The sequence below is a fragment of the Nerophis ophidion genome, linkage group LG13 (assembly GCF_033978795.1).
Source record: "Nerophis ophidion isolate RoL-2023_Sa linkage group LG13, RoL_Noph_v1.0, whole genome shotgun sequence".
NCBI lineage: Eukaryota > Metazoa > Chordata > Actinopteri > Syngnathiformes > Syngnathidae > Nerophis > Nerophis ophidion.
The window spans coordinates 21,013,246-21,024,082 of record NC_084623.1 but is presented as its reverse complement, the minus strand read 5'-3'; the positions used below and the strand labels follow the sequence as shown (position 1 = coordinate 21,024,082).

The 10,837-nt window shown below is 36.3% G+C and overlaps 1 protein-coding gene across 2 annotated transcripts in view; it reads left to right on the top strand.

Annotated features, from left to right (window-relative positions):
- Window positions 1–1,299: 1,299 nt before the first annotated feature.
- The window catches only part of osgepl1 (O-sialoglycoprotein endopeptidase-like 1), a 15,581-nt gene continuing 6,043 nt past the window's right edge, over window positions 1,300–10,837 (top strand). The window contains exons 1-3 of one of the 2 annotated variants that reach the window (XM_061918560.1): window positions 1,300–1,706; window positions 7,680–8,067; window positions 8,137–8,341. In XM_061918560.1, coding sequence (XP_061774544.1) covers window positions 1,636–1,706; window positions 7,680–8,067; window positions 8,137–8,341 — 664 coding nt within the window. In that variant the 5' untranslated portion in view covers window positions 1,300–1,635. Of the gene's footprint in view, window positions 1,718–7,679; window positions 8,068–8,136; window positions 8,342–10,837 lie in introns of both variants that reach the window. The other variant, XM_061918559.1, reaches the window with a different exon arrangement.

Below are 10,837 nucleotides of genomic sequence, written 5' to 3'. Positions count from 1 at the left end.
CAGTACTGCATGAGGATATCAAAGGTCCGTAATATCATCGCTTACGTGCAGTGATTTCTCCAGATTCTCTGAACCTTTTGATGATTATACGGACCGTAGATGGTAAAATCCCTAAAATCCTTGCAATAGCTCGTTGAGAAATGTTGTTCTAAAACTGTTCGACAATTTGCTTACAAATTGGTGAGCCTCCCCCCATCCTTGTTTGTGAATTACTTAGCATTTCATGGAAGCTGCTTTTATACCCAATCATGGCACCCACCTGTTCCCAATAAGCCTGCACACCTGTGGGATGTTCCAAATAAGTGTTTGATGAGCATTCCTCAACGTTATCATTATTTATTGCCACCTTTCCCAACTTCTTTGTCACGTGTTGCTGGCATCAAATTCTAAAGTTAATGATTATTTGCACAAAAAAAAATGTTTATCAGTTTGAACATCAAATATGTTGTCTTTGTAGCATATTCAACTGAATATGGGTTGAAAATGATTTGCAAAACATTGTATTCCGTTTATATTTACATCTAACACAATTTCCAAACTCACTAGGGTTGGTAATTGACATCCACCAACTTGGTGTAGTACCGCCCAACAAAGTTATTTGGTCACCATGATCCAATTGAGAAAGATGCACAGCAGCAGATTGAAGCTTGAGCGGACACTATTACAGCACCCATATTCAAGCGACGGACATTTAAACGTTTGCTGATAGACACACGGAATCATTTACGTGTGACACCGCATGATACATTTGCTTACGGTAAATTATCCATCCATCCATCCATTTCTACCGCTTATTCCCTTTCGGGGTCGCGGGGGGCGCTGGCGCCTATCTCAGCTACAATCGGGCGGAAGGCAGGGTACACCCTGGACAAGTCGCCACCTCATCGCATTATGTTTAGCTAAAGTATCAGATGGGCTTTGTTATTATTACGCCAACACAAAAACATCATAAATTGTCATTGTTGTGTACGCTTGTACTTTAAATGAAATCAATAAAGCAGTGAAGGTCGCTTGTATTTGTTCGTCCTTTATTTGGTAACTTCCGCCCTGCTCCACAATCCGCGCATGCGCGCAGGAATCGCTCACAGCCCATACATTACGGTATTAACCACGAATGACTAATACATCATGTAAGCACAATAGAAACTAATGTTTGGTTCAGTCCCGGCTCACTTTCCGCCCTACTGGTTGAGAAACCAGCGTGATAAGCCAAACTGCCAAAGCAATGTAAAAAAAAAAAAAAATAATAAAAAAAAAAGCCTGCTAAATACTCCGGTACAGTAGGTAGCGGTGTGGATTTGCAGTAGCGTGTCAGTTCAAAACATGGAGACGAGCAAGGAGAAGCGGTCGACTATATACATAGAACAGGTCAATTGATTCAGAGGAAAGAAAAACGAACTTCTCCTTTCTAGTTGTTAATCCAATACAGGAATATTTTTAGTAACATTAAGAAACTAGATAATAATTTCTCAGTTCCTTGTTAGCGTTGGCTAATATGTATGCCTGTTAGTGTGACCATGTTCTCTTTAAAGACAAAACATATACACAGTCTGCTTCAATATCAACACTCATGGAGATGCCTTGCTTTAGGGAACTCCGGCACACGACTAGTTTTGGGCATTGAGAGCAGCTGTGATGACACTGGGGCTGCTGTTCTGGATGAGACTGGTGCTGTGCTGGGGGAAGCTCTACACACACAAAAAGAGGTGCATCTGAGGTGGGAGTTCTTTATCATTGCACTTGTGGTGAGGTTCATGGTTGGTGAGGCATTGACTTATCTTTTCACTTAAATGTTTGCACTCTAATGTTTTTACAAAGATAAGAACAATCCACTTAAGGTAAAGCTATTGCAGGGGTCACCAACCTTTTTGAAACCAAGAGCTACTTCTTGGGTAGTGATTAATGCGAAGGGCTACCAGTTTGATACACACTTAAATAAATTGCCAGAAATAGTCAATTTGCTCAATTTGCCTTTAACTCTATGTTATTATTAATTTGTGATATTTATCTTTGTGGAAACACTGATCATCTTAATGGTTTCTCACAATGAATATATATTTTTGATGACATTCTTTAAATAGGTTAGAATCCAATCTGCACTTTGTTAGAATACATAACAAATTGGACCAAGCTATATTTTTAACAAAGACAAATCATTATTTCTTCTTGATTTTCCAGTACAAACATTTTAAAAGAAATTCAAAAGACTTTGAAGTAAGATTTAAATTTGATTCGACAGATTTTCTAGATTTGTCAGAATTTTTTTTTTTTTAATTTTAATCATAATAAGTTTGAAGAAATATTTCACAAATATTCTTTGTAAAAAAAAACGAAGCTAAAATTAAGAATTAAATTAAAAAGTATGTATTATTCTTTACAATAAAAAAATTAAATTTACTTGAACATTGATTTAAATTGTCAGGAAAGAAGCAGAAGGAATTTAAAAGGTAAAAAGGTATATGTTTTTAAAAATCCTAAAATCATTTTTAAGGTTGTATTTTTCCTCTAAAATTGTCTTACTGAAAGTTATAAGAAACAAAGTCAAAACATGAATTTATTTAAACAAGTGAAGACCAAGTCTTTAAAATATTTTCTTGGATTTTCAAATTCTATTTGAGTTTTGGCTCTCTTAGAATTAAAAATGTCCTTTTTCCTTTTGCGGAAGGTTTTTTGTACAGAATAAATGATGAAAAAAACACTTAATTGAACGATTTAAAAGAGGAGAAAACACGAAAAAAATTCAAATTAAATTTTGAAGCATAGTTTATCTTCAATTTCGACTCTTTAAAATTCAAAATTCAACTGAAAAAAATGAAGATTAAAAAACAGCTAATTTGAATATTTTTGAAAAAATAAAAAAAAATATTTATGGAACATCATTAGTATTTTTCCTGATTAAGATTAATTTTAGAATTTTGATTCCATCTTTTAAATAGGTTAAAATCCACTTTGAAATAAGATTTAAATTTGATTCTACAGATTTTCTAGATTTGCCAGAATATTTTTTTTGACTTTTAATCATAATAAGTTTGAAGAAATATTTAACAAATATTATTCGTCGAAAAAAGAGAAGCTAAAATGAAGAATTAAATTAAAATGTATTTATTATTCTTTACAATAAAAAAAATTAATTACTTGAACATTGATTTAAATTGTCAGGAAAGAAGAGGAAGGGATTTAAAAGGTAAAAAGGTATAAGTGTTTAAAAATCCTAAAATAATTTTTAAGGTTGTATTTTTTCTGTAAAATTGTCTTTCTGAAAGTTATAAGAAGCAAATAAAAATTAAAAAAATAATTTATTTAAACAAGTGAAGACCAAGTCTTTAAAATATTTTCTTGGATTTTCAAATTCTATTTGAGTTTTGTCTCGCTTGGAATTAAAAATGTCGAGCAAAGCGAAACCAGCTTGCTAGTAAAAAAAGAACATTTAGAAAATAGAGGCAGCTCACTGGTAAGTGCTGCTATTTGAGCTATTTTTAAAACAGGCCAGTGGGCGACTCATCTGGTCCTTACGGGCTACCTGGTGCCCACGGGCACCGCGTTGGTGACCCCTGACCTATTGTTTTCAAATACTTTGTTTTAAATCAGATTAATTAGAAGGAACAAGCGGTAGGAAATGGATGGATGGCATTTCAAAATTGAAAAAAATAAAAGACCTCAATATTTTTGACACAAATGCAATTTTATTGTCAGAATGTCATACACAAACACTTTTTGAATATTTTACTTAGTGCGTGTGCCTCACAATAAGAAAGTCCTGGGTTCGATCCCCACAGGTTTGGGGTCTTTCTATGTGGTCCCAGCTCCCCCCGTGACCCCGAGGGGGACAAGCAGTAGGAAATGGATGGATGGATGTCGGTACAAATTACGAAGCAACATTTGCCAGCTCCCAAACTAGTTGGAGTCTCCTAAATCAGTGGTTCTCAACCTTTTTTCAATGATGTACCCCCTGTGAACATTTTTTAATTCAAGTACCCCCTAATCAGAGTAAAGCATTTTTGGTTGAAAAAACGAGATAAAGAAGTAAAATACAGCACTATGTCATCAGTTTCTGATTTATTAAATTGCATAACAGTGCAAAATATTGCTCATTTGTAGTGGTCTTTCTTGAACTATTTGGAAAAAATGATATCAAAATCACTAAAAACTTGTTGAAAAATAAACAAGCGATTCAATTATAAATAAAGATTTCTACACATAGAAGTAATCATCAACTTAAAGTGCCCTCTTTGGGGATTGCAATAGAGATCCATCTGGATTCATTAACTTAAATCTAAACATTTCTCCATAAAAAAAAATAATCTTTAACATCAATATTTATGGATCATGTCCACAAAAAATCTAGTTGTCAACACTGAATAATGCATTGTTGCATTTTTTTTTCACAGTTTATGAAGTTACATTCATATTTTGTTGAAGTATTATTCAATAAATATATTTATAAAGGATTTTTGAATTGTTGCTATTTTTAGAATATAAAAAAAAATCTCACATACCCCTTGGCATACCTTCAAGTACCCCCAGGGGTACGCGTACCCCCATTTGAGACCACTGTCCTAAATCATCTTGCAGTGGCTTATGCTTTGATCTGAGCACTGACCGTACAACAACGCCTTTAAGCATGGTCTTTCAAAATAACTGCATGATTAATGTGTGTTTTTACATAATTAAAGCAAAAAAATGATGATTAACCACACGCTTTAAATTTAAAAGTCCTAATTTTTTCATAAAACGCAAAAAACCTGTGGTCTTTACCTTTTTTAGTGTAGGAACATATCTGCACACCTGTCAGCATATTCTCTTTGAAATATTGGAAAATTCCCAGGAAAACCTGGGATTTTTATTGTCTCCAAATCCCTAAAAGACTCTCTAAAGTCCCTTTGTTGTCAAAGATAAATTAAGCACGATAACTTCTCCCCCATTGGAACTTTATATTTATTAAACAATTGAAATGAAGAAAAGACCAGAAGGTGCTTCTGTGGATAGCCTTTTGGCTCCCAATTCAAGACAGGAGAAGGAGGTGTCATCATTTAAACAGTGGACAATGAAAGGTATTAAAGCAATATCTAACGTCATTCAAAATAAGGAAATACAGAGTTTTTGAACATTGAAAGACGCATTTTGTTTACAAAATAGCAATCTCTTCAGGTACCAGTATTTAAAATTTAGAAACTATTGTTTTAACATTAATTTATTGGGTTTTTAGTTACATACCATTGATAGGAATAATTTTCAATTTAATTTTTTTTTAATGATAGTCCCTTCAGATGCAGCATCTTGTTATCAAGGGGGTCCTAAAATAGTTAAAATACATCAAATGCTGTCCCCCTATCCCCCACAGGTGAAAAATAAAATAAAATACAAAACAAAAACACCGATAGCTACATCCCATACACAAGCACACAAAAGGCTCATCAACCACCCACATTTAAAATATGTTTCAATCTGGGTTAATTTAGACGAACCGCCTCTCTCCTGAGGTGTAGCCCTCCTCTTGAAAAGGTAATGATCCTTCTGCTGGTTCACAAACGAAAACTTTGTAATGACTTTTATTTCCTCTGCTTAGTCAATTTGGATGTCCTGGTGTTCACCTAAGCCAGGGGTCGGCAACCCGCGGCTCTGGAGCCGCTTGCGGCTCTTTGATCACTCTGAGGTGGCTCAGCTGCTAAATTGCTGACCCCATCGACTAATCCGTGAGGTTTCCGGATTTTAGTGCCTCTCTCAGAAAACACCCGGGGATAATATTCTCCAATTATCACCTGGACTACAATACTGAGGGTGTGCAGTGATGGCAATGTGTTCATCCTCCTCTACAACATGTCGTCGCGCCCGCTTTTACATCACGCGATCTGCGTGTCAACTGGTCATTTTGTGTTTAGCCTCGGTTAACACACGAAAGCGACTGCAACGCATACTTAGTAAACAGCCATACAGGTTACACTGAGGGTTGTAATATAAACAACTTTAACACTCTTACTAATATGCGCCACACTGTGAACCTACAACAAACAAGAATGACAAACACATTTCGGGAGAACATCGACACTATAACACAACATGAACACAAAAGAACAAATACCCAGAATTCCATGCATCCCTACTCTTCCGGGCTACATTAGCACCAAACCCCGCTCCCTCCAACCCCGCTCACCTCAACCGACGCACGGAGGGGGTGGGGGGATTTGGTGCTAGCGGGGTGTATAATGTAGCCCGTATTAGTGGGATGCATGGGATTCTGGGTATTTGTTATTTTGTGTTTATGTTGTGTACAGTACCGATGTTCTCCCAAAATGTGTTTGGCATTCTGGTTTGGTGTGGGTTCACAGTGTGGCGCATATTAGTAAGAGTGTTAAAGTTGTTTATATCAGAACCCTCAGTGTAACCTGTATGGCTGTTGAACAAGTATGCATTGGAATCGTTTGCGTGTGTCAGCAGAAGCCTCGTACGTCATGTGACTGGGCTGGCAAGCTGATTGGACGTGTTGTAGAGGGCGTCAGAGAGGAACCTTCATAGGTTGCCCTTATTATTGTTAATCGAGGAAAATTCCGCAAACATTCGCGAGAATGGTGGATCTGATTATTCGGGATGGTTGGCAAGTGTGATGCTGTCAAGCGGCATTCATTAAAAACTCGAGGGCCCCACTATCATTAAATTTTCATATTAAGGTGCGGGGCCACGTGTCTGAGACCCCTGGTTTATACATAGCACAAAGTAAAAAAAAAAACTCTGTATGCAGTGTTATTTCATTTTAAATTTCAAAAGACTTTTGTGGCTCCCATTTTTTTCTGTATTTTGTGAAACGGGTCAAAATGGCTCTTTGAGTGGTAAAGGTTGCCAACTCCTGGCCTAAGCCAAGAACCTCACAAACTGTGGTTGAAACTTTTTTTTTTGAGACGGAAAAAGTCATAAATATATATATCGTTTTTTCACTTTTTGTATATACATTTATTTAACTTGGAATTGGCGACTTGTCCGGGCAGTAACCCGCCTTCCGCCCGAATGCAGCTGAGATAGGCTCCAGCACCCCCGCAACCCCGAACAGGAAAAGCGGTAGAAAATGGATAGATGGAAAGCTACAGTATGTACAAGTGTTAGAGCACATCCATGTGACATTACTGACACATAATGACTAGTCAGTGCAATACAATTATTTTACTTTGAGAAAAAGCCAAAACTTATCTTCGAGTATGGGCAAATTGTAATACATCAGATTGGACTATGAAAGGTCTTAGTACCTAACTTATATGTTGTCATTGTTATTATTTTTTTCATTATCCTGAGCTTCACTTGCCTCACTTGGCCGCATGTCAACGTTTCATATTTATTTTTCATCAAAGTCATTGCAATTGTATGTAATGTAGTTTTGACATCAATCAATCAAAATGTACTTGTACAGCCCTTTATCACAAATGCCTCAGAGGGCTGAACAGGCCACAACGACATCCTCTGCTCAAATCCCACATGACATGAGCAATGGGGAAAAAAAGAGCAGAAAAGAGAGACAGCAGATCAACTGGTCTAAAAAGGGTTGTATTTAAAATCTGGAGTATACAAATTAGTTTTAAGATAGGACTTAAATGTTTCTACTGAGGTAGCATCTCTAACTAACAGGTTGGGCATTCCAGAGTACTGGAACCCGAATAGAAAACGCTTTAAATCCCTCATATCTCCCAATACAGGACGGGAGGTATCATTCCTACCGTGGCACAAAAGCTTCATCGGGAACACATCGAACATGTGGTGAAGGAGGCTTTGCAGAAGAGCGGTGTGGACCCAAGCCAACTGTCGGCTGTAGCCACCACAGTGAAGCCAGGCCTAGCGCTGAGCTTGGGCGTTGGTCTTGAGTTCAGCCAGAGGTTCGTTAGACAGAACAACAAGCCTTTCATCCCCATCCACCACATGGAAGCCCATGCCCTGACTGTCCGGATGTTACAGCCAGTTTCTTTCCCCTTCCTGGTCTTGCTCATCTCTGGTGGTCACTCCCTTCTTGCTGTAGCTCGCGGGGTGGACGACTTCCTTCTTCTTGGCCATAGTCTGGATGAAGCTCCTGGTGATACACTAGATAAAGTAAGCCTTTTAACTATGACGTTGCCGTTGTTGGTTTAAAGCTAATATAGTTTTTCTCTGGATTAACAGGTGGCAAGGCGTCTGTCACTCATCAAACACCCAAAGTGCTCTACACTGAGTGGAGGACAAGCGATAGAGCTTCTGGCGAAGGACGGTGACCGGTTGAGGTTTCCTTTCACGACACCTATGGGACAAAATTACGACTGCTGCTTTTCTTTTGCTGGCCTTCGAAGTCAAATTCACATGACGATAGTAAAAAAAGAAGCCGAGGAAGGTATGAGGACACACATAACCTTTTGTTTAAAAAATGTCATTGTAGAGTAGATAATGTGGTAATCAAGTCCAATTTGGTCTGATATAGTATAGAACAGGGGTCACCAACCTTTTTGAAACCAAGAGCTACTTCTTGGGTACTGATTAATGCGAAGGGTTACCAGTTTGATACACACTTAAATAAATTGCCAGAAATAGCCAATTTGGTCAATTTACCTTTAATAAATAAATCTATATGTATAAAAAAATTGGGTATTTCTGTCTGTCATTCCGTCGTACATTTTTTTTCCTTTTACGGAAGGTTTTTTGTAGAGAATAAATGATGAAAAAAAACTTAATTTAACGGTTTAAAAGAGGAGAAAACACGAAAAAAATGAAAATTACATTTTTAAGCATAGATTATCTTCAATTTCGACTCTTTAAAATTAAAAATTCAAATGAAAAAAATTAAGAAAAAAACTAGCTAATTCGAATCTTTTTGAAAAAATTTAAATAATTTATGGAACATCATTAGTATTTTTCCTGATTAAGATTAATTTTAGAATTTTGATGACATGTTTTGAATAGGTTAGAATCCACTTTGAAATAAGATTTAAATTTGATTCTACAGATTTTCTAGATTTGCCAGAATATTTTTTTTGACTTTTAATCATAATAAGTTTGAAGAAATATTTCACAAATATTCTTCGTCGAAATAACAGAAGCTAAAATGAAAAATTAAATTAAAATGTATTTATTATTCTTTACAATAAAATAAAAAAAATACTTGAACATTGATTTAAATTGTCAGGAAAGAAGAGGGAGGAATTTAAAAGGTAAAAAGTTATAAGTGTTTAAAAATCCTAAAATCATTTTTAAGGTTGTATTTTTTCTGTAAAATTATCTTTCTGAAAGTTATAAGAAGCAAATTAAAAAAAAAAAGAATTTATTTAAACAAGTGAAGACCAAGTCTTTAAAATATTTTGTTGGATTTTCTAATTCAATTTGAGTTTTGTCTCTTTTAGAAATAAAAATGTCGAGCAAAGCGAGACCAGCTTGCTGGTAAATAAATAAAATCTAAAAAATAGAGGCAACTCACTGGTAAGTGCTGCTATTTGAGCTATTTTTAGAACAGGCCAGCAGGCTACTCATCTGGCCCTTACGAGCTACCTGATGCCCGCGGGCACTGCGTTGGTGACCCCTGGTATAGAATGATTGTTGCACTGGAAGTTTAACAATGTCCACAAAAGGAGGGTAGCAATTGCACCAACTCACGGAAATTCAACCTATTCAGCCTCACAATACTCTCCCATCCCCACAACTTCATCATTAGGGTTGGGTATAGTTTGAATTTGAATGTTTCCAGTTTTCAATTCCTTCTTTCAATTCTGGTTTCTAACCAATTCTTAAAAGTTTGCATGGTTTCAATGATGGCGCTAACCAGAGTTCTGTTTGATTTAAATGTACGATGGGTTAACTAGACAAAAAAAAAAGATGAGCAATAGGGTTGTCTCCATCCAATATTTATATTGTATATTGGTCCGATATTAGCTAAAAAACAGGTTTTTCGTAATATCGGCTTGCATCCAAAATCCCCGATATAAGCTCTGATACAAACAGTCCTGCAGCGTGACTACTTGTGCTTAATACCAGTTAACATTTAAATGAATTCCAATAAGTACTCAAAGTTGGTCTTTTCTTGTAGTTTAGTCAAGTCATTTACAAAATGTAAAAATGGTAGGCTTTTATGCTACTGGCAGCTATCACCTACACAACAGCTAAGCACACAAGCTATGCATAAGTGTCCTTAACTGAAAGATTTTGCAGTCTAAAACACCACGTTTATTAAAAGAAACAAGTGGGGTCGGGCGATATGGCTAAACACTGAATCACGATATAAGTGTTTTATCGTAAAGGACCAGGATAAAAATAGATTAAATGCAAACATTTTTATTTAAAATGCAACCTTTCTCTGATTATAATCCCCTCAGCAATCAAGCTGGAAAGGAAATGTTAACACAGCCATGGAAAACACTTAATCAATGTAAACAAACTTCTAAAATCATATTAAGCACGTAACAGTAACCTTTTAAATTAAGGAATACTTGAGAAATGCGTAATAAAATGTAACACAATAGTGCAGTGGGAAAATGTAAACAGAGAAACCCGAGAATAACTATTTTCTGCATGTGTTCTGCTGTGCGGTTATTACTTACTACGAGCGCCTCGGTCTGACTACAGTCCGTTTAAAAAAAAAAAAAACTGCCAAAATTGAGGTGAAGTTTCTTGTTTTATCGACAGTTTCTTCTATCTCTGCAGCACTCATTTTTAACCTCTTTTCTCACTCCCTGCAAGGAATCAACCACAAGACAACTAGATGGCGCAAGCAAATTTGGTAGTTGATACCGTTACCTGATTGGCTGTTAGCATGTCACTCCCACTGATCAGTGATCAATTCCTGCGTTGCTCGGTTACAAGAGAGCTAATGCCTTTCTTCATGCAACCAACCTTGCTTCGA